The 24,554-nt window shown below is 37.1% G+C and overlaps 1 protein-coding gene across 5 annotated transcripts in view; it reads right to left on the minus strand.

The window, feature by feature from the left end:
- Positions 1–24,554, minus strand: part of SOX6 (SRY-box transcription factor 6) — a 373,900-nt gene that overhangs the window by 65,511 nt on the left and 283,835 nt on the right. For all 5 annotated transcript variants that reach the window (XM_084287862.1, XM_084287859.1, XM_084287861.1 and 2 more), the window contains one exon: positions 901–1,050. In XM_084287862.1, coding sequence (XP_084143988.1) covers positions 901–1,050 — 150 coding nt within the window. The remainder of the gene's footprint in view (positions 1–900; positions 1,051–24,554) is intronic.

Consider the following 24,554-nt stretch of genomic DNA (forward strand, 5'->3'; position numbering starts at 1 on the left):
TCTTTAGATCTATTTTAATAGTTCTGCATTTATAGCACTATAATTCAAATTGACAAAATATCTGAATGTGCTTGGTATTTTTTTTGTTGTTGTTTCCTTTTTTCTTCATTTTTTTTCTCCAGTTTGGAGTAAATCTTTTTCCAGTGTATTTGCACTCCTGAAAATCAGAACAACCACAGGAAAATGTAGCAACAAAAGCCAACCAGTTCCACCCAAAGGTGCTTGATGCACCAGACTTCAAGGGGTGCATGATGTTCATTTCACACTGCTGGCAAATGCCATGTTGTAGCTGCCTAGTTCCAAGCAAGTGAGAATAAGCAGGCACAAGCACCCAGCAATGGCACAAAACCAACAAGGAGCAGCCCAGTTGTCAGCAGCTGTGTGAAAGCGGCAAAAGTCAAATCAATCTGCAGTGCTACAGTGTTTTCCCTGGAGTCCTGAATTACATTTTATTTTTATGTGAGGCTTCTTCCAAAACTGTGGAAAAAATACAGCTAGATTTGTAAAAATAATTAGAAGATCTACAGGCTCTCTTGCCTTAACAACATAAGCTAGCACTGTATTTTAAGATGCTCAAATGTTCAACCTGAAACAATTTATGACGTGGATGCCATTTATGCACATTACTAGATTACAAACTGAAATTTTGAAAATATCACATTTTACTGATGAATATGTTGTGCTGCCTATGGTAGGAAGTGGGATGTATGATATTTTTGGAAGCAAGAAGTGAATACTTTCTCTTCCATTCTCTGTACTGATAATGCAGTACTAAAACTGAACATTTTATTTGAATATTGAAGAGCTTTTGTGTGCTTCAACTTCCAGATGTAAAACAAGTAGAGCAATTAGTGTCACTATACTTCTTAGGTGCCAACTTTTTTCTTCAATAAGCAATACCTTAACTTGAGTTACCGGACTGGTCCCTCTCTTCTCATTTTTCATCCCCGTGGGTGAGAGTGCCCCTGTTGTATTTGGTGGCTGTGGAGTAGATGGCATTTTGGCTCCAGGAGAAACTTGCATGCTTGCCAGCTGAGCTGCATACAGTTGCTGGAAGACAAGAAGATATACAATATATTCCTGCAAAATTCCTAGAAGAGAAGCTGTAAGCGTACATAATTTTTATTGCTCTGCTGTTGCTTCTCTTGAGCGATTGAGAGATTTATTGTGTTTTTTTTGTTTGTTTGTTTGTTGGTTTTTTTGTTTGTTTTGTTTTTAGCACATTCCTGCTTGTGGCTTTTCCCTTCTCATTATTAAAAAGAAAAACAAACAAACAAACAATCCTAGCAAACTTCCACACACTGATACCTTTCTTCTTAAGTTTGTTTTTTATCAATTTCTTTTTCACTTTTGCAGTAAATACTGTCCGTCTTGGTCACAATAAAGAGCAAAGTGTAATACCATGCCCAAATATGCCAAGAATTGGCACCATTGTGAGACTGGTTATGATGAAGAGATATCAACCCCTGCCAGAAACAATCCATGTTTCAAGGCCTTCCACAAAATGTCAATTTTAGAACCTCTGCTGGAAGCTGACGTGGGAATCCTTTGCTACCAAAAGGCAATGCTGCATCTTCTTTAGATAGCAAGAAAAGTTAAAATAGGCAACAGGGTATGTCTCCACCTCAGTGCACAGTGATTGTTATCTCTACCTTCTCTAAATGTTAATGAGTGTAGGCCTTAAAAATTCCTGTAAATAGTGATGAAAATACAAAAACAACCTCACAGAATATGCATCCAACTTTTCAAAAGTTTAACTGAAACATAATAAAAAATGTGTACATTAAAGTAAACTATTCCTACCAATCTAAAGCATTTACTGAACAAAACCAAATAGGTTTAATTTCCTCTCAGTGACCAAATTTAAACTCTCACCTTGAATTAGCATCAGCAATAATTCTTCTAACATAAACAGGGAAGATCCTAATCCCTCTTCTACACATAAATCTATATAAACTTTGCCTTATTAGTGAGAAAAAAGCCAGGTGGTTTGTATGTAATTTCCAACATTACTATCATTCAGATGGACAAATAAAAAAAATTACAGTAATCAAAAGCAGACCTTTCAGCACATGTAATTAAATGAAAGCTTAATAAAGAATAATTTGCAAGAGCCAGATGTGCTTATGTCATAATTGTTGCTTTCTTTGGAACAATTTCTCTAATATAACAAGCCTCCACAGAAATGAAAGTTGCACAATACTGCAAGCTCAGTGACTCAGTGGCTAGACAAACGCATGAAGGAGGGGCACAGCCAGAACTCTGGGTGACAAATGGAAGCTGTTGTTTGTTTGTTTGTTCCCTGACATCCCTTTTCAATACCATGCAAAGGCTACAAAAGGATCACAGATAAATATTTTGAAACCAGTAGTGTTTAAATATTTTGGCTAAGGTGCTAGCTTTTTTCTGTGCCAGAAAACTAATTTCCCAGCTTGCTGTGATGTTCTAAAAAATGGAAATGCATTGTATACAGTAGTTGCTTCCCCCACACACACACACGACTGGGATCTTACCCCTTTGGTAGTGGCCTATAAATTAAAGGCATATTCTGCAGGTCATGCTATGCCTGCTTACTAGGATGCACTGCTTGTATGAAGTCACCCAGCTGCTCTCTCCCTCCCCCTTCTCAACAGGACTGGGTAGAAAATAAGATGAAAAAGTTCATGGGCCTAGGTAAAGACCAGGAGATCACTTACCCCTTTTTTACCCTCATGGGCAAATCCGACTCAACTTAGGGAAAATAATTTTATTAATTGCTAATTACAGTACAGTAGGGATGGTAAGACACAGACTAAAGTTAAAGCTCCTTTCCCACATGCCCCTACTTTTCCCCAACTCATCTTCGCTCCCTCACAGTCCTGAGTCCTCTACCTCCTGCCACTCTCCTGGCCGGGGTGCTCGCAGGGGTGTTTCTCACACTTTTTTTCCCTCATCCCTCACTGCCATGCAGCATTTATCCCTTTCTTAAACACACTGTCCCTAAGGCGCCACCAACTCGCTGATGGCTGTGGCCTGGGTAGGGGTGGCTGGAACCGGATGGGGGCAGCCCCGGCCTCACCTCACAGCGGCCACCCCACGGCCCCCGCTGCCAGCTCCTGGCCACAGGCCCGGCACACGCAGCAGATGGAGCTGGCAGCTCCATCAGCAGTGACAAGCGAGCAAAGGTGTGCTTGTCACACCCGAATGCTGGCAGCCCATAGTACAGCTTATGTCGACCAGGCTTCTCAAGCCTAGGGAAAAATGGGATGCCAGGCACTCCAGGCAGGGGAGGCCTCACCAATGGCTTGGGACTTGAATCACAGCAGGACTGGCAACCAAACTGTTCTCAGTATTTAAGGGTCACAGAGACAGTAACAACAAAAGCAAGCTTTAAAGTGACTGCCTAGGCAATTTTTTGATTTTGGAAATGCAAACATTAAAAACGGAATTAAATTTGTTATTAATCACTCCCTTCCCAATATCTTGAGGGATTTATTGGCTGCCCCGCAAGTAGTGGCGATTAAATGTTCTTGAATGGAGGCAGAAAATAAAAATTATATGTTACATATATGTGTTATATATTTTCCATATATAACATATATATATATACATTATATATGTTATATAATATATATGTTTATATATATATATTATTTATATATATAAGCATATATAAAATTCATCACTAGGTTACTCCAAGGTCACAGGACCAGCTTTAGCTTGGCATTTCTATATATTTCTTTTACACAATAAAAGCAAATGTAAAAATAAGTAACAGTAATTAGCATTCTGGTTTGCATAGATTTTAAAACAAAGCTGTTCCATAAACGATTGCAAACCTTGCAAGAATTCACACTAGTGCTAGCATAACTGCCATGTGGACTGGAAGGTTGTATAACTTCTTTTAAATACTAGTTTGGATGGGAAGCAAGCCAATCTGGAAAACACACCACTGATGCAGGGACAAAATGGGTATTTTTGCAAATAGCACCATTGTAGCACAAAATTTAGGACCTCACATTGAGATGGTCAGGTTGTGAAGCTTTTATTTGCAAGATTAAGGAGAAAAATAATAATAATCAAAAAAAAAAAAAAAAAACAGTGAATGAATACTGATTGTTGGCTTTCAGTGCTGAAAAGGAAAATCTTCAATTGAAATTTTTCAATTGAAATTCTACCCCACCAGCTATTGAGTAGTGACTGAAAAAATTAACCTACCTCAAACACCAAACCATATCTTCTTTTCACTATATTTCTAGCACATGAAGAGAACAGCTTTACATAACCTTGATGCCAATCACTGACTCAGAAGGCTCTTGATTACAAATTAGATACTCAAAACCATCAAGTATTTATGATTGTTTTAAGAATCTTTAAAAAATATATGGCCTGATTTATTTCTTTTTCAAAAAGGTCACTAAGTTAGATTCCTACAATCCAGTTTCCAGCATCCAACTCTTAGTAGTACTGATTTTGAGTTACTGAATGCTCCTGCATAGTTAACAATTTTGAAAATCAGCTAAGGATGTAGTTTTACAGCTTTCAGAACCAGGTTTCTCGTAATGTCATGATGTGACATTGAAGAGTAGGATTTTGAAATGCCATAAGTCTCATTTAATGCAATGGCAAATGAAGCCTCACACTTAGGCACCTGTGAACTTACAAGCTTATCAACTTAAGCACTTGTTTCCAAAACTCTATTCTAACCCTAATCAACTGAAAATCCGAGGCGAATTTATGAAAGTTGGAGGTCACTATGGGTCAGAATGATGTCCATCTACCAAAAGAAAAACAGCTGAGTGAGAAAGTGCTGTACTCAGCATGCCCACAGCACAGCACAAGTACATACTGATTTTTTTTTACCTGGAAACAGCAGAATTCATACCAAGCCCTCACTACTGCTTAGAGCTACAATCCAAGAAGAATCAAATAAGTAATGAAAATAATAACTGGGGGCAGAATTATGTTGGGGGGTAAGAGGGGAAGCATTCCCAGCTTTAGAAATTGCCTATGGCATTTGATGAATTATTTCCACCTCACTGTATTTATAAAAAAATATCATCCACAATCTAAAATTTGACAAACAAAACTGTGAACTAATAATAGAGCATCCTGGTTTATCCAAATGTTTAAACCTTTCTTAATGTCATCTAAGTTTGACAACACCTTTGTGGGACATTTTCATACTATACATGGATAACTGCCTTCACTGTCAATGTTCATCCATATCTTCCCAGAGTCAAAGGCCTCTCCCAAAGACACATCCCTCTCCCAGGTTTCCAGAACATTTTTTCAATAGTTCGTCAACTATTTTTTTCAACTAGCTTTGGAGAATCAAAATTCTTTCATCAGCTCAGGTCCCTTTTTGCCTGCACGTAGTCCTGTGATGTTCCTACACATATGCTCTGCTGAATGACACTGAGCCCAGTAAATACGCTTTCTATGCGCCAGAATTTTTTTTATTATTATTATTTTTACAACAGAAATACCAGTACTTACCTCGTGGGCTGCAGCATCTATGTCTAAACGAATGAATAAAGGTGAAGAATTTTTGAGAATCAAATGTTACAGAAGTAACACATGGTGAGGAAAATAGAATGGGCCTTAAATCAACACACTTAAGGGAGATTTGCACTGACAACAACTTGTTAACTTTGTGACAAGCTGTTTTACCACCTAACACAGAATTATGATAATCATAACCTTCTTACCAGTGGCTTGTCAATGGCAGACCTTGTGGAAAAATAAGATATTTCAATAAAGAGAAGTGATCAACTGCTGCTATTGAGAGAGGCACTTTCTTCAGGTAGATAAGCTCAGGGAAGAAATGGAGACAGCAGTTGCACTTGGGTATACAAGAATGAAAAGGAAATAAATAGACATTTCAACTGACTGCTTCGGTGAGGGAAAATTCAGTCACAGCAGTGGGGTTATAATTCAGACATTATTATTTGCAGTAGAATTCTGAAGAAACAATAGCAAAGAAATAGGAGAAGTATGGAGTTAAGAAAGAGAGTGAACGTAATAGTCAGTGTAACAGAGAATCAAAGAGCAGGTGATGAAGGCTGACCTAGCACAATGAATTGCAGTGGATGTACTTGGAAAATGACCTAGAGAGAAATGCAGTGGAAACTAGCTTGATGTAAGGGAAAAAAAATATCTGTTCTAGAAACATTTATGGTTTTATTTTCTTTTATTAAAAGATTTATGACCAAAGTGAAAAGACACAGTCCTTTTTATGTATTTGTACAGTATTTCTCCCGAGGTGTAGATCTCTTTTTTTTTTTTTCTCTCAGAAACAAATGCTAAATACTGTGGACACAGATTAATGCTAAAGTCTCTCATTACCAAAAATGCAAGTCCTGTTACATCTTCAACAAATATACTTGCTACACTAAATGACGCTGAACAATAGAACTACTGAGAACCAAGTGAGAATCCTTATTTGTCAGCATTTTAAATGAATTGTGCAAAGCTGAAATATCTTATTTATAGAGATGAAAGTTCAGCTATTTAGACAATGAGTAATTTGGTTTCTAAAGATAAAAAACTTTAAGGAGTGACTGCAAGTGCTGTTGAAATCCTGCACTACAAGAGGTAATGCAGTTATTTTTTCCATAATATATTTAGTACATAGTGTTGCAAAGCTATAATTCTAGAATTTTTCTTCCAAGTATATTACATACAGTAATAACACTCAGAACTGTCTAATCACGAAGAGTTTTACAAGCTCACCAAAACTAAAAACATCTTTACTATTTCCAACAAACAATTCTGAAGAGAAGCTACCTAAATAATCCCACCTGCAGTTGGACTGCTTTTTGATAGCCTTTTTTTTTGTTTGTTTTTAACAATTGTTGTAGAGGTGCTTAAAACAAGCTTGATGTTTCATTTATCCTGTTTGACTAAGTCCACATTTGAAAAAATTATCTCCTGTTTGAAAGGTGAATGGATTAGTGCTCAATCCCATGCTTTGGATATCATAGGTAATCGAATGTTTACTGCTGATCTGACCCAATGTCACTGGCGCAGCCTTCAGCAGTCCAGGTCGGGAATATTTTTTTTAAAAAACAATGCAGAAGTATAAGTATCCCACTAAAATAAACTCAGACACAACTCAATGTGTGCAAGAACCATTTCTAAAGTAATAATATTTGTTTTTATTCCTTCCTACTGTTATATATATATATATATATATATATAAAGCCCTATATACATGTTTTTTACACCAATTACATTCAGGGACTAACATGACAGTTGAGGCTTCTACTTTAGCACCAAGGTAAGAAAAGGGATTATTGGATTATGTATATATTAAAAAAATAAAAAATAAATAGTACGAGGCTGTCTTTCTTTGTTTGAAGATGCCTTTCGATGCAGATCCTTAGAGTGAGAGGTAAGTTAACAGAAAATGGCATCCAGAAACATGAGACAGTCTAAGTAACTCATCAGCAACTTAACCATGTGACAAACCCAGGGGCAACTTGGAGGCAGCTACTGCCTGTAGAGTCTGCCAAGAAGCCAGATGCCGTCACCAGAAAAACACCTTCCGTAGCTCAGCATCTGTGTCCTGGGAGTCCTCTCCACACAAAAGGAGGCGGAAGAGGAAAAAGAGAAGGAAAGCTACGTATACGAAAGAAAATGTACGTATCCATAAAAGCAACCATTATTTGAATTAAAAAAAATCTGGGACCTGGAAAAATCAAAACTTTTGTTGATGCTAATAAGATTCCTTCAAATTAATAGATAAAACATTTGATGTTAAAAGTGAATGCTTTATTTTATTTTGCAATGTGTTTGTGTAGATGCTACCTGCTACAACAGAGTATTTTATAAATATCTTCTGATGAAATTTGGATGTCTCATTAGCATTTTCTCCATTTGTACTAAGAAAAACGATTAAAAAAAAATCAAATTAAGGTCAGTTTTATACATGAGCAAGTACTGTGGGACAGACCCTCCTCTCATCTTCACACAGATAGCAAGTGCTATTTAAGTACCAACAAGTATGCAATATTAGCTTAATTCACAGGTTTATGCTAAATGACTTGAGAACTATTTGGTCTTATTTGGGTATACCTGAAACAGTGCTGATCAAGAACAGCTACAGGAAGTTGGAGTAACAATTAGGAAAAAAAGTTTTTGATTAAGAAACAGTATAAATAGTAAGCAACAAATTTTCAGAAATTCTTTTTCTCTGTAGAATTCCAGTGGCAAGACACATGTACATGACTTCCTTCCATCATTCTTTTTTTTCCCCTTTTTTTCCTTTTACATGCCTAACCTATCCATAGTGGACTTAACATTCAGATTTTAAAACTCGTATATCTCCCTACAGCAGTGGCAGCTCACTGTTAGGGAGTGTGACTAGCCTCTACTTCTTATAACACTGCACCAAATAACTTTGTAAAAGGCCTTAAGGTGTAACACAGGCAGGCAGCCAATGAATTATCATAACGAATGTCACAATAAAGAATATTGCAGTGATTATTTATGTACTTGCTGGATAATGTGCAGCCAGATTTATTACAGACCAATATGTGCAAACTAACTGAGATTTTAAAATTACAAATACATTCTGTATTCACAGGAACAGTTAGATGACTGCAGTTTTTCACATATGTTCAGGTGTGCATGTACTGAAAAAAAAAATTCTAAGCTAAAAGAATATTTTTTCCAGTTATTCCTATTCATTCACTTCAGGTTTTTTGAACTATTAACACGAGTAATTTCAGTGTCTGTCACTACTATTCTACATATTATCAAGGAAAACTCTTATTTGGCCCTAAACTCCACTCAGTGCTTGTCTCCTTAGAAAATACAAATTCCTGTTTTACTACTTTCTAAAGCTGCAGAGTAACAGATACCTGGATTTTACCACTGAATGCCTGCCAGTTCCAACTTTTTTTACTGACTAGAAATTTGTTGTACTGGCTCAGAAAAAGAAAAATCACACTCATAGCTTCTGCTGCCCTGCTGCGGATAATGGCCAACCTATACCAAAGATAAAAGAATCTCTACACATTTTAGATACTGCAGCTCACATTGTTGTAGCACTGTGGAGTCAAGATCCCCTTATGCAAAATAACAGCTTTATTTTGTTAAAAGGGCCTAACTTTAAGTGGACCATGGAATATTTATGGCTCTCAGTAGTCCTTTGAAAGAGTTATCTTATGTTTTTATGCCGATCATGGGTCAGAGGTTCAAATCAGCACTTCTTTCTGTCACTCCTTATATGTTTTACTATAATTTACAGCTCAGCAAGAGGACTCATAAAACAAAAGTGTCTATTTTACTTCAGCAACTAATTCTAGCTAATCAAAGCTTTCCAGCAAAACAACCCAGCATGAAACTCTGAGTGGAAAATATGCAGAGAACAAAGCGTTTTGTCAAATAACACATCTCATGATGTAAACACATATGTCTCTTATAGGAAATTTTATCGCTTCCACATTATCGGCACACAAAAGGAGCATTCTTTTTGCAGACCTGGTGCAACTGTGGAGCCATCGTCATTGGAAACAAGAGCCTGATTAGGTTCCCACACAGATATGAATAGATTTTCTTTTTTTAGTGTAATGCTGCCTTTCTTATTTCTTAAACAGACTAGTAATTGTGGCTGTAAAAACAGTGAATTGTGTTTGGATGACATTTGTTGCTTCGCATTTTTTTTTAGCTACCCAGTGACACCAATTATCCCATATGGTTGTCCTCTTCTGGAAAGTCTGAGTTAATCCACAGCTGTGAAGATGAAGACGGACCCAGCAGGCTCTAAGACTGGTGGCTCTCTTGTCTGCTAATAAAGTCCACAGTCTGCTGGACAGATGTTAAGAGGATCTGTTAAATAAGTCAGTGACAACGATCCAGACTTCTGCTGGGGAAAACAATTAGCAAGACCGTATCTATTCTTCATAGATTTTCATTTCTTGCCTCATCTTTTGGAGAGGCAAGTTGTCCTTACTTGATAGAGAACAGTCCCACAGCACATACAATGGTCCTGCTCAAAACATGAATGAACTTAATGATAGTTCATTAACGCCGTTGGCGTGTGTTCTGGAAAAGTGATAGACTTTTTATCCTTGACTTAGTCTTCCACATTGTGGCTCCTGCACAATTATTGTATGTTTGGTTTTATTTGTCATACTATATACTTGTATTGGGAGAGCCTGAGTAAGTACTGCCAGCTACAAAATACCCACTTCAGTTTTCAGTGTAATGGCAAATATATACTGAAGACAAAATTACCATTTGACTAATCTTTCTCTAAATATTATTAGATTATTTTTTTCCTTTTTTTTTTCTTTCTTTCTTTCTTTTTTTTTTTTTTTTTTTTAAATAGAGGATAGACAGAAAACACATTCTGGTCCCAAAGCTAATTCTGCTGTTCTGTGAAAAGAGAAGAAACAAGCAAGTGGAACAAGAAAATACCTGCAGCAAGACCCATGTTTAGAGACTTACTCATTTTTCCTCATCCCCACCTGTTTATGGCCTGACAGCATAGACATACAACATCAAAGTCCCTCTCAGTTATAGTCATGTAAATCTGAAGAGCACTGCACAGGTAAAATACATGTACATGCATCAGTGCAATAAAGATCTAACCTGCCTTCAGGAACACGTGCATTAAGGTGCTCTTAAAACCATTTCTGTTTCTTCTGGAAACTGTGTTTCTCATTCTATTGACCTCATCCTACTTTGACATAATGAAGTAGAAATGGCCATCAAAACAGCTCACTCTGCTTTGCTGCCTAAATGCAGAAACTCTCATTTATGCATTGTTCCTGAGATCATGCTCCTTAGAAATCAAATGCCTTTGATTTCATTGAATTATGACAATTAAATACAATCTCTCAGCAAATGCCTGCTCACAACCTGTTTACTGTAAAGCTTTGGGCAAAGCCAAGAAAGAATGCTTAGAACTCAAATTATCAATCACTGCAAGTAGCTAAGACAATGTATATAATTTGGCACCTGGCAGTTGCCTCTGTAATACTGCATTTGTTTCCCCTTGGAAAGTAAAACAGTTAGTTTATTAGTTTCATAGTGCTTTGACAAGTTTTCAAGATATAATGTCAGCCCATCACCCTACAGGGTGATGTGAGACTAGGCTGCTGAGAATTTGTAATGAGACAGCATCAAAATTTCAAAAAAAATCATGAATTCACAAATATACCCTAAAATTTTGTACAATTAAAGTTCAGACAGTACATTAGGTATCTCACATCACCACAGCATATAGGTAACATTGTCTCTGTTGAAATAAAATAACTACTCAGCTCACAAGTGTCTTAGTCTGTGGTATTTAAATTAGACTTCTTATTTCTTCCACCTTGACCAAGTCAAAAATCTAACCCTGTAAAGCATAGGTATGGGCTCTAATGCCCTCAGAGAGAAAACTACATTCCTGCCATGTCAGAAAAGAACAAAGGGAGGCCAAAATCTGACCACGGGGAACAAAGTAACAGCTACTAAAAATATGTATATATTTGAAAGCCTCCTGTAATGAATATGGAGCTCTTGCATTCTGAAGAGTAATTCCCTTGTGAAGCCACTGACTGGAGGGAGAGGCAAAAAATCCTCACTGACTTGGCTGTTGTGTCTCACCTCATTTCACTTTTTTTTTTTTTCCTTTCCAAACAGACTGAGTGTTGGTCTGCTGAGAATATGATGCTAAGCCACTTTTCCTGTAGAGTTTTTAAACTGGGCCTCTGAGAAAGAGTTTGTTACAATTCAATGACTGAAGTAATACCTTTGTCCATCTGAGCATTAAATGGCCCATTGAAATACAGCTTAGTTAGAAAGAATTTCAGTAAATGGTGCTTTCTAATTTTTTTTTATTATTATTATTCCTCTCCCAACAGATTACAGCCTGGATCTGAAAATGCAGTTCAATCACTTTTGGTTGCCTCTCAGGTCAGGCCTTTAGCCAGTGTTAATTAAATATAACCCCTTTAGATTACTGGAGGTTAAATGAGAACAACAAACCGGTCTTCTTCAGAATATTACCTGATGCTCTCCAAAATACTCTAATCTGTTTGGGAAGGTCCTCATTTAAACGTAAAATAGTCTTAACAATGAAAATTTATAAAGATGGGGGCAGGGGAAGAAACCCATGCTAAATGCTATTTTGTCTGACAGCTAGTAATCACAAAACATTAAACACCTATTTCCATGCAATATACTATGTCTATTGTGTTTAAATAACAGACATCATATAGGAAAGTGCTGCAGCAGACAATTTAGGCTGTAGCAGCACATACAGCACAATTTTCAACTTGATAAAGTGAAACTATAAAGAATCAATGCATAAGTCAGACAGCTTCCATACCTAATATACTTCCCTGCAGCTATTAGAAGTTCCCAGTTTTGTCTCTAGTAGGCATGAGCATTAGTATACCTTCAATTTCATGTCTTCAGTCACATTTTGTTGTCTGTTCCATACAATTTGACCAGACCATGAAATTGGAAAGCAGCTGAAATTGTCTTTTTTCATCCTAATGATTTTAAATGAGAAAGGGAGGTTTTTCTGTAAGCTATTTGTTTACGGCTTTGTAAAAAGTTTCCTAAAGTGTTTGTAACAATTTTACCATTAAGCTGTTTGAAAGAAAGGTTTTTAATACGTGGTAATTAGTCTTGTCTTTCTGAACATGACTTTACTGTAAATACTCCTCCTTGACTATCTCTTTGTCCCAAGATTCCTTAGAAGAACGCAACCAAGCGATAATTCAGCATTATTGCTGCTTCAGTGCACTAATCGCTTAAAGAGCAGCAAGGACCCTATGTTCACTGCCACAAGGCTCCTACAGCCTCCTGGCCTAAGGCAGGCTTCCCAACCCAGAAGCATCCAGATGTCAAGAGGAATATCCAGGTCCTGATGCAGCATGCCGCTCCATCCCAGTATGGCCTAAACATCTGTTTCATCTGCTGGCGTACAACCTGCTGAATACACTGACACTGACACACAAAATAGGGAATTGATTTAGGGTAGGAGTCAAATACTGCAGTTGCACTGCTCAGTGTACATATCATTTAAAAAAAAAAAACCTCCATGCAGACACAAAAATTAACATAAAATGTCTGGAATCCCAAAATTGGAGTTTGATCATTTCCTATCTCAAACAGACCTCTCTGAGAAAGAAAAATCTAGGCAAATAGCAGGAAAGAGAATAGGATGGTTTAAAACAAAACAAAAGAAAAACTCTCTACACAATACGTACACCTCACTTTTGCTCCTAATGGAGGAAAAGGCCATAACACCTTAGTTTGCTCATCTTACTAATTCTCCCCTTATTTAATGATTTATGGTGTAAGAAAGGGACAAAAGAAGAAAAAGCACAGAAGTATGTAATACACAAATTGCTTGCCACAGCTATAACAATTGTCTTTCGTACAAAATACTTAAAAATGAGGTGAACTTAGCCTATTACGTATTTATAATTTCCTAAAGATAGTAATTTAGGAGTTCTAAAACAATAAGCATCTTTTATCTAAAAAACAGGAATATATAACCACTGAAATTTTACCTCGAGGCATGACAAAAACAGCAAGCATTTTAGTTGATCTAGATTAAGTTCTGATAATAAAGGAATGCTAACTGCTCTCATCTCTCCCACTTAGCATATCTATTTTCTTGCATTCTTGCTAGCAACAATAATGGACTAGCTGTGTACTACCATGCAAATTCTTTGAGTCTTTTATGAAAGCAAGATCAAAGCCAAAACAGAGAGTACATTTTTTAGCTTTCTTTTTTTTTTTTTTTTTTCTCTCTCTCAAGAGAATGACCTAATGAGAGGTAGTTTAACCAGGAATCTTCCTCTGCAATTGCAAAGCAGGAGCACTCTCATGGTGCAACCTCCTGGCTTGGCCTTTTCCCTGGCCAGCCAGCTCTGCGTGGGGTGAGCACCAGCATCCAGAAACTAGGAGCTATCCCTGAGTGCTTCTACTGAAACATGCCCTCTGTGAACTTGAAAAAAGCCCCATTTTCTTCGTGCTACTCATGAAAGGGATACACTATTACTGCACTACTACATTGGCTGAACAAAGTATAGTTGAATAAAATTGCAAAATATTCCTGTTAAAGATAAGGTGTGAACAGTAATAAAAGTCTGCTGTTGTGATATACTGCAAGTAGCAATAAAAACCAGAATGCAACAATATGCAGAAACTTCATCAAAATTTACTTCCATTTCCTCAACAAGAGATAGCACAAACATTAATAAATTCTTCCTCTTAAGCACAAAAATGGGAATTATTTTATTTAAAGCTGTCAGATTACTGGTATGCTACTATTTGATCACAGGTCTCCTGCAGTTTAACACACACAGGAAAGAACGTAACTGATTTATCTCTGTGATTCTGCCAGATTACATGTTGCATAAGACACCTTAGAAATTAGCAAAAAAATCTTTAACTTTTCTTTATGATTTTACAAAATAACCAGACATACTCTGCTTAAGACCATTGGGTATTTGATATACAATGTAATAATTAAATAAAATATAAGTTAATTTAAACCCAAATACCTTTGATATAAAGCCAATCACAGCAAAAGACAAATTGCTTTGCAATTTCCCAAGCAATTGCATTTGCTTGGGAAAAGGAATGAAACATGAAGTGAAATTAAAATTAAAAAAAAAATAAAAATAGAAGAGTAACAATTCATTTTAAGTTTCCACTGGGGAATACTATTCAACAAAGAATCTGAAATTTGAAGGTAAATTCTTATGTGAGTTTCCCATATTTGCTTCTACTAGAATTTGTTTTCAGCATTTTTATAGCATAAATTCTACCTCCTCGAAATTGTGGATTGCACCAAAGTTCACAGAGTAACAAGCTCATCTAAGAAAGCAAGCAAGGACCAGGAAGCATTGCAAATGTGGAAGGCAGCTGCAAACAAGGGCTCTAGTATGTAAAACTCTTTCTCTTTTATCCAAGGAAAGCAGATAAGCAGCACCTACTTAAAATAAAAATACAACTAGATCTATCTAGAAAACATAACCAGGTCATTGCATCAGATCACCATTTTTTTCATTCACTTTACAATATCATAATTCCACTTTCTCTGGTGATCTTGTGAACCCAATTATTCATACACAGAATTTAAAATGTTTTCTGATATTATTTTAGAAACTTCTAGGAATCTGTTTTTTTGCTGTTTTTTTTTGTTTGTTTGTTTGTTTGTTTGTTTGTTTCTTCTTCTTTTTCTGCTAATACAAACTATCTCTAAAAATAAATGTGAGAGATCTCTATGTTAACCATTCGGACAGTTGCACTTGCTGTATGCATGGAAATGTGTTCTGGACTAAAGCTTGTGTAAAAAGGATGAGCTGCTTAAAGAGAACCCTTGTTATAGGGGAAATAAAATCCTATGATTGAAAAGCAATTAATTGCAGTAAGTTTACAGAATGGATGATAGCTATCAAAGCTCATCAAAAGTTGTATTTCAGAATCTCATGTGTTTCTAAATTGAAAAAAAAAAAAATAATGGCAGCACATAGATGGGCTTTGTGAGAGAAGTCAGGAGTTTCATTCTGGCTCATGTCAGCAGGATTATAAGCAATTATGAGTAACTGCTTGTTGAACTGTGTGAAATGAGTTGGTGAATGAGTTTCCTAGTAAGCACATGTCCGTGTCACTGGTATGATTGCCAGTGATGTAGACAGTCCTAGCTGAAGGGGTCTAAAAACATAATTATTCTCCTAATCCTAGAGGGATTTTTACAGGATTAAATCAATTCAGGACAGAAGACGGCTGTGCAGTTGCTGCTTCTAGTATGGACCTTCTAGGTCTGTCAACCTGGCTAGACAGAAAAATCAGAGGCCTAAATAAAAGAAAAAGAAACCAGAACAGAAAAAAATAAGTGGCAATAAATCTTCTCTAGAAATATTTTGTAAGGTCTGGCATAGGTTGATGGGTTCATTCACTGTCTGACCACACAGACAAACAAGTTGCCAAGTACAGCTGATGCGATATTTCCCTGTATGGAACTATACAGACACAGAACAAGAAAACTGAACAGTCACCCGCCACTAATCACGCTGAGAGGCGAAAGCACTACACTTAGATTTCTATGGGCTCCCATGACAGAATAATGAGACGCCATCCCACTAATAAATGGGTGCACGGCAAGAAAAAGGAAGAGCCCCTCTTTACCTCCCACTACCTCTCGTAATTCCCATGCCTGGGTCCCCATCTTGTGAGAAGATGCTGAGGCAGCTCTACAATTAAGAGCTGAATTTTCAGAAATGCTGCTTGGGGTTGGAAGCTGTAATGTTTTTATACTTTTATAAGAGACACAGACAATTCATGTGGTAGCTTGCAGCCATTCTATTATTTTCACTAGCCAAAAAATGGATGGAAGACAAGGATATAATAAATATATACCGGCTCTACTGATCAGTAGAAGCTTTATCAGTCAGCTGGGGCACATCTGGAAAAAAAGTCACTCAGGTGCATCTATAGCATCCCATTCAATTAACATACCATTAAAAATGGCTTGTCCCTGTTCAGCCTGCTGTGTTACCCGATAAGTCAACATATTTAAAATGTATATTTAAATGCAGAAAACAGCGAAATGTTTTCTTTGTGCAGCAGAAAACAAGCCCCGTTTACAGGTATTTTAAACCATTACAAATAATTGTGCTTTACAGGCTGCTTAGCAGATCTCTCACACTGATCTTTTACTGTATATTTAGAACTTTCATGCACCTTCAAGGAAAATTAAATAATTTCCTTAAAGGAAATGCACACAAAATTATGCAAAACATATTCAAATCAGCTTATAAAAATTACATCTAAAAAACTCACATTTACACCTCAAAACTAGGTATCTGGGAATTTACTATTACAAATTCATTGTACACTCCTTGCTCCAGCAAACATGTATTTCACATAAGCCTACCACGGTTTCTGATACCTTGTGGATGTGACAATATTTCAACAGAAGTGCTGGGACCGGATTTAAATGATTATGAGGTCTGATCTTAGCCCTCCCTGAGGTGTTGAAGACCACAGCAGAATAGATGTCCTGTACTGGATGAGTTACTATGGATAGTTCCCAGTTGTGTTACTTGGTAAAGCCGTGAACTAGTTAAATCTGGTGACTTTTTCTAGGTTGTATGACAAATGGTGCAACTCCTTCAAAGGACTTTACCTCTCTTTACTGTTCACTTCACTTCCAAAAATACCGGTGGGTATGATAACACACTCTCGCTATTCTTGCACATGGAATATTTCTTCATTTGCTTTCATGCTCAGTTACTTGCTGTAATTCAAGCAGACCACCAAAATATGTGCATTCTTGTGCTGACTTCACTAAATTTTGTGAATGATTTCTTTAGGTCTCAAATAATCCCTTAACATTGACACTTAAGCATGCTTTGTTTTTCTTTCCCTTTTCCTTAAGATCCTCCCTCCAGTCTCTTTCTTTCAGGACTGATATACAAGCCTTCTGTTTTGCCCCACAGCCATATGCAACCACCATGCTGAGTCTTAAGAACAAACAGGTGATTTCATTACTTTCTGTGAGGTGGGACAATTTTCTGCTTTCTCAATCATAAGGATTTCAAAAGCATCACAGACCAAATACACAACCAGCATCGTTGACAAGCAGGGTGCTAGGAGGCAATACCGTTCCTATTCCATTATCTAACAAGGCTCTATTAAAGAATGATATCTACACACTGATATGGGGAGTTCTAACTCATCTTCTATGAATTTCTTTTGTTCTCTGAACCGGGTCAGTGGAAAACGATGCTCTCTACAACCAAACACCCTCCAAAATGAGGCAGGTGATACCTGTCCAGTCCACAACTCTTTAAAATTCTTGTTTCATGTGAGTGCATGCACCCTGTGTGTGTGTGTGTGTGTGTGTTTCTAGACCTAGAAGCTCCCACCTAACCAACCTTAATGGTTTTATTTTTTTTTTTTTGATTTTTACTACAGATGGAAGGTGAATTGTTAAGTTTTCTCTTACCATATCAGTTAGGAAAGAACAATGACACAGAAGCGTATTCTCTTTTGTGTACAGAGATGACAGTGTAAAAACATCTTTGCCTTTAATCTTATTGCTGCTAAGTTTCTAAAAATCTAAATATGCTAACACCTTCACAGGAAAAAACCCTTCATGTTTGTAATTTGTATCCAAATTAAGCAGCTTACTCTATAGTTATCAGAACTATAATAATTCCAGAAACATATTCACTTGCAGCTAATTCCTGTAAGGCATACACCATATACATTTCTAGAAAGCTTGAAGGAATCCAAGTGCCAGCTCACAGAATGCCTCCCAGTCAGCCTGCTCCCCAAAGGGATGCCACAGTTCTAAAAGAGCTTTAAAAAACGTGCTCGGCCCCTAATGGCACGCTGTAGTACTGGTGCCTCTGGTGCTCTATGAGTAAATGCAGCAGTAACTTATTTGCTTCTTACTGGCTTCTGAGTGGATACACACCCCAGGGAGGGAGCTTTGCAAAGCACAATTATTTTAAAATAGAGTCTGGGCTTTCAGTGAGGGGCTGCCAGTGGTTAAGGCAGCAGGAAAGTCTTGTTGACGCTGGGGGCTCAGCTTCCTCCAGTCACTTGGGTTTGAGCGTCTGCCTTAGTACAGACTGATGAGACATAGGAAACCTCCTGCAATCCAGCCTATAAGGATGACATGCTTTTAAACATACAAGTTTCCTGATAAGTGAGTTTATTTCAGTGCCATTTATGATCCCAGTGGTAAATTCTCCTTGTAACAGAGCATATGGGCCTGGAAGGCAGCTGTCCTGCTTGGTAAGATCGAAAGGTGCAAAAGATGGGAATCACGCCAGGAGCCCGATCCCTAGCTGCCAGACTGAAAAGTTTTCCTGCATGGGGGAAGACAGCAGGTGCAGGATGAGAGCACTTTGGATGGAGGAGAGCTTGGCCATCTGAAGGGAACAGAAAGAGAGAGCTGTTCCAGGCTGGGTGACAGTCTGGTGGTCAGTGTCCTTCCTGCAACAATAAGGACAAGCCCAAGACTGGACTTAGGCTTGCCACATCCAAGACAAGTACTAGAACTGCTACAGACTGTAGAAAAAGCCTCTTTCTAAAACATTGCTATAAATTTTTTATTACATAATGCGACACCGTTCCATTAAGCAAGAATGAAAGTAACAAAGAGTTGCTGTTTAAAGAAGTTATTGGAGATAGAGGGTATTAAATGGGTGAGAAAAGGGTCTTGCAGCTGTAATGCTGCTGGCTGTACCAGGCTGATTACTTTAGCTAATGGTTTTGTTTGTCTTCTCTCACTAAGCTGAAGAAAACAGGGAGAATCCCTCGTTTTACCAGGAATGCCTATACTGAAGGAGCCAGGAAAATTCTCCTGGCAACAATTTCATCAGAATTGATAGGTTATGGCAAAAAGTCTCAATTTTGATGGGCTGTCCTTTCTTATGAAAATGAGTCTATAAGATAATTCAGGGCTAAAGATAAGAAGCAGTAGAGGAAAGATGGAGTATTAAGAAATTCTGCAAAGAAAGGAGGTTATATGATAAAATATTGACTCAATGACATCATTTTCATTGATACTGCCACTGATATAATTCAACTTGATAACACAGATATTACACATAGACATAAACATTCAAGTAGAGAAAGGCACAAGTATAACTATTTCATTGATTTTAATTAAATTTTCTTAAGTATTGCAAGCTTGGCATATTTTTAATTTTATTTTCATTAAAGGGCTTACTTGGTCTCTCAGAGCACTAATAAAACCTTCTTTTAACCTCTTTCCTTCCTTTGCTATAACCTAAATTTCTACATAAGAAAAGGACCAAAATATTTAATTTACTACTTCCATACGCTGAAATTTGCACACACCATTCCCTTAATTTAGGCCACTATTCACTGTATCATAATAAGGAAGATTCTGTTAAATTATGCCCACCTAGAGCTCAGTAGTCTTTGAATGCTAGATAAAATCATTCTGTAAGGCTAATGAAGACAGAAACTCTGCCTGTAACAATATTAAGTTTGTTTTCTCTAGTGATTCGAAGAAGTGAGCAATCTGTCAGTAATACATTGAGGGAAATTACTTGTCTTATAGGAATTCCCGCTGACAGTCACTCACTCGCAGTGCTGACCCAAACATCTACCCACTGACAAACAAATTACAGTGTCTAACTTTGAAAAGGTAACTGGCTGTTTTTAATTTTGATTGGTCTCACCAAATCTCCTTCACATTTACCGAATCCCCATTCTTCATTGTGAAAAAAATAAAAAAGAGAAAAAAAGAGAGAGAGAGGGAGAAAGAAAGCCCCATCTTTTTTGCATTTGAAAAAATTATTATTGCCTACATCCGAGAGTGTTATGTCAGATAAAACTGTTAAACTGTGTCTAACCAACATTAAGACTGGCAGCCCTGCCAGTGACTGACTGGGTGAGTGAACACATTACTGAGACAGCATTGTAGAAATTAATTTTCTTCAATAAAGTGATTTTTAAGGCTCATATATTTCACAATCTAAACATATGTCACTGTTTCATAAACAAAATAAATGGATTAAAATAATACATTACCAGTATGCTGACACATGGAGATATTTTAATTAGAAATACTTAAGCTGTGTGATATTTAACTGCTATATTTGTTGAAGAGGAGCATGCATCATTTAATAAGACATAAGGCAGGTACATCACTTTGCATGATGTGGTACCAGAGTGGGACCAAATCACCTCCAGTGTAAGCTATCACTATCAGATCACATTAGCCCCACTAAAAAATTGCTTTAAGTTTACAACGTATAGAGGAAACTCCATAAGAGAAGCAGTCCACTAAAACAACTTTTTCATTGAAATAATAAGTCACCAAGATTCTAGTTCCTGAGAATAATATTTCTTCATAAAAGGCCACATGTAACATCTTAGCTATTTAAAGGCTGTATTTACATGACTGTCGCATTACGTTGGCTTCTTTCCTGCACATTCTTCTTGACTTGCTTTAAGGACCAGCCCTAAAATAGCTGAGGAAAGCAAATGTCAACTGTGTCCTGAAATTTATATGTGTGAGAGAATTGGAATAAGTAGAAATGTAATATATTGTTTACTGTACTGAGTGCCCTCTGTTCTCTAAAGGTCAAAAGCATTGTAACCTTAGAGTTACAGTTTCTGATTGTTCCCAGGGTTAAATACATTATCAAAATTAACGGTTCAAACCCCTCAACCTTCAGATATATGAGTATTCATGCCTCCATCTGCTGAACTGTTCAACTAAAAATAGCATTCTTTGGCCTTCACTCTACTAATATTGTGCCCCTGAGGCAGGCTATGCAATGCTTCAGCGGTGCGCTGGATCCGCACCCAGCGGTATAACAAAAGGTCATTTACTTTGTTTGCAATTAGAAGAGGGAATGAAGGAGTAGGATGAGATGGGAGGGGAGAGCAGAAATAGACAAATATGTGTTTAGCTAAGATTTACATTTTTTTTAATGAATTATAAAAACTTCAGGCTTCAAGAACACAGCTGCAACTACAGTTAAGACTCGCCAAGGTTCATTAGGGTTATAAGCGATAAATTTTGAAGGACAAATTGCACAAATAGTTTGGGAAAGAAGTTATGAACTAAAGCTTTTTTGCTTTGCTTTTTTTCCTAGTGCTCACTTTGTTTAGGAATAACTCCAGCTAGCATCATTGTAGTGCTTCCATTTCTATCAACAGTTTATCAGTTGTGGTTGAGAGAGTTGCGACATTTCCTTATTTAGCACATAGACTGCTTTGTAGAAGCATCTAAGAATGAAGGCAGATGTTTAAACCATAAAGAGCATACCGTAACTTTCCTTGTTTGAAAGCAAGGACATATAGGTGCCACCTCTGCCACCACTGGGACTTCCCATGAACTAGGCTACCGCTACCAGCACCACGAGTTGGAAAAACCGATTTCATGTTCATTCTTTTAGCAAGATTACTCTGCACACATATCTAGAATCAGTTAATATCACTGCAATCATTTGACAACTAAGAACAAAATTCATGGAAACACGAAAGGAGAGAAATGGCAGACAAGGTGGGTATATAAAAGAGGAGCAAAGGGAAAATTACTGAGAGATTTTTCTGCTCAAACTGGTTAATTAAAAGCAACATGCTTTTGTCATACACATGCATCAGAACTGGTTCACACATCACTGCGCATACCTGCTGCTGATGCATTTGCTAATATAACTGCAAACTATTTAGCAGAAGGTTGATGTGGCCACATTCACTCACAGTGTTTTGAAGCCAGAGGGGTGGCCTGGTTTGGTCCCTCTTCTTAAACTCATCAGCAAGGCTCTCTCCAACTCAGAGAGTCCCTAACAAGGCTTGGATCTAGCACACTTATTCTTTAAATCTTGGCCAAATCATTGAGGAACTAGTGAGACAAAGCTGGACTGTCAATAAGAAACACGGGATGATTTACAAGCGGATGGATCACAATGTGGGGTTTATATTCAGGTTTGTTATTGAAGGAGAATGATTTTTATTTTTTTATTTTATTTTTTTTTTTTTGCAAGGCCCATGATACTGAAACTAGTTACCTGAGAAATTCCTACATATGCCTTCAGTAGAGATTTTTAACTCAAGGTGATGCATTATCCATTGGTGAAACACAGGCATACAATCCAGAGAAAATACATTTTGATACCAATGTGCTAAATAGTTTCAATAAAATTGGCAAACCTTTAATTACAAATTGCCCGCTGGAGAAACATCCTCTGTGGAATAATTGCTGTTGTTACATGAGGTACCTGGGAGTAAACTGTTTTCTGTCCTATTGGATTCAGAGTTTCCATAGAAGCTGTCCTTACACACAGAAGGATGGGAACACAAGATTGCTACTAACTCCTACTCAAAGCATACATAAGTATGCAACAACGTAAGTGAAAAAAGAGGAGAGGTTACAAGCTTGAAGCTGTCAGAGAATGTCCACTGCGGCTGGATGTGGATTATAGAATATAATTTTGAAAACTTTAATAATGCCCTGGTAAAGTTCAGATGCTAGAGCTGCTGCAATGCTTGTTTAATTGCAATAGCTTTCCCTACCCATGTTCTCCAAACACACACACTCACATGTAGAAACAAACCTAAACCTGCAAATGAATTAACTATTTCTCGCACAGGCTGAAAGGAACAGAGATTAGTTTTGTGATCAGTATTTTTTAGCACTTGGGAATCCTTAGATGCCATGATCACAGCATTCAAGTAAATAAATAAGTGGGTAGGGTGTGTGGAAGAAAGGAAGAAAGATGGAGAAAGAACAGAGAATGGAAGCAAAGATGAAAAATATGAGCTGAATTGCTACACTCTTAACAGTCTTCATGACACATCAAATATAACAACAAATTCCCTCCCACAAACATACCCAAGTATATATATATTTTAGGGAACACTTAGGGAAAGTACATTAAGAAAATGGTAATACTAGGAATGAGTAAAATTTACTCGTTTACTCAAAGTTTGACAATCGGATGAGCAGGAACCAGCTGAAGGCCGAGTAATCTATTAATTAAGCTCTTATGACCATGAAACATTAAAGGTTTTGAAATACCACAGAAGTGAAATTCAAATAAAAAGAAAGGTGGAAAACAAACAAAAAAGCTTTCTTTTATAATAAATACATCTGAAGGGAAATTCTGTGCCCTCAAGCACTTAAATCTTTCAGGATTTATTAGCACCACTTTCTTCTATGGTTGTTTTCTTTTCTCTAACTGTGCATGTCATTTTTAACAACTCAGTCTATCATTTCTGAAAATTAATGAAATTGCACTATTGCAGTAGGTTCTGATCAGAGCTGATGTACAAATAGATCTGTGGACCCCAGCTAAATCTGGATCTTTAAAAATAAAAAAAAGTATGGAGTGTGTGTTTTATACCCTTTTTCTGTTGCAGTTTAGCATTTTTATCCCTTCCTGCATTACAGTCTTGTGTAAGCTATTTGTTGCACTGCATCTCAAAGGTAGCAAAAATAGTCTCTCTGTTCACAAAAGCTGATTTCTGAAGTATTTTCTCAACTACAGCTAATGTTACTTTTGCTTCAGTAAGCATATAAATACAGATTTTCAAAGATTAAAAAAATAAATAAATAAAAAAATTGAGTACCTGGTATTTTTCCTTTTGAAAAACTCCCCTTTGGTTTGAAGTCCGTCCAAGGTAGTCTTAATATATTATTATCATGACCCAAAAGTATTTGAGGAGATCTTTCCCTTCAGTGTCAGGGTGTTACCTTTCCCAGTTCTGCTTTTAGGCTAGGTTTTGGTCCCATTCTCACTTATCCTAAGTTAACTCTGCAAGAAGTTTCTATCAGTACTCAGTAGAGACACGAGGATGTTTAATTTGCTTTGGTCCCTCTGGAAAATGGTATAATTGCAGAAGGGTAAGCAAAGTAGATACTTGGATATTAACATGGCAGTACATTGCTACTCCAGGCACAATTTATTCCTACTTCAAATCTGTACCCAGCTCTAACAGGGGTTTCAAAGGTTTACTTGCAAATAGTTACATGCATCTTTAATGGCCTTTCCTCTCATGTTCACTGTCACTTCCTTTCCACACATTTTAACTCTGAAAGCTTTTGACTGTTT

Source organism: Netta rufina (assembly GCF_964035555.1).
Source record: "Netta rufina genome assembly, chromosome: 5".
Classification (NCBI taxonomy): domain Eukaryota; kingdom Metazoa; phylum Chordata; class Aves; order Anseriformes; family Anatidae; genus Netta; species Netta rufina.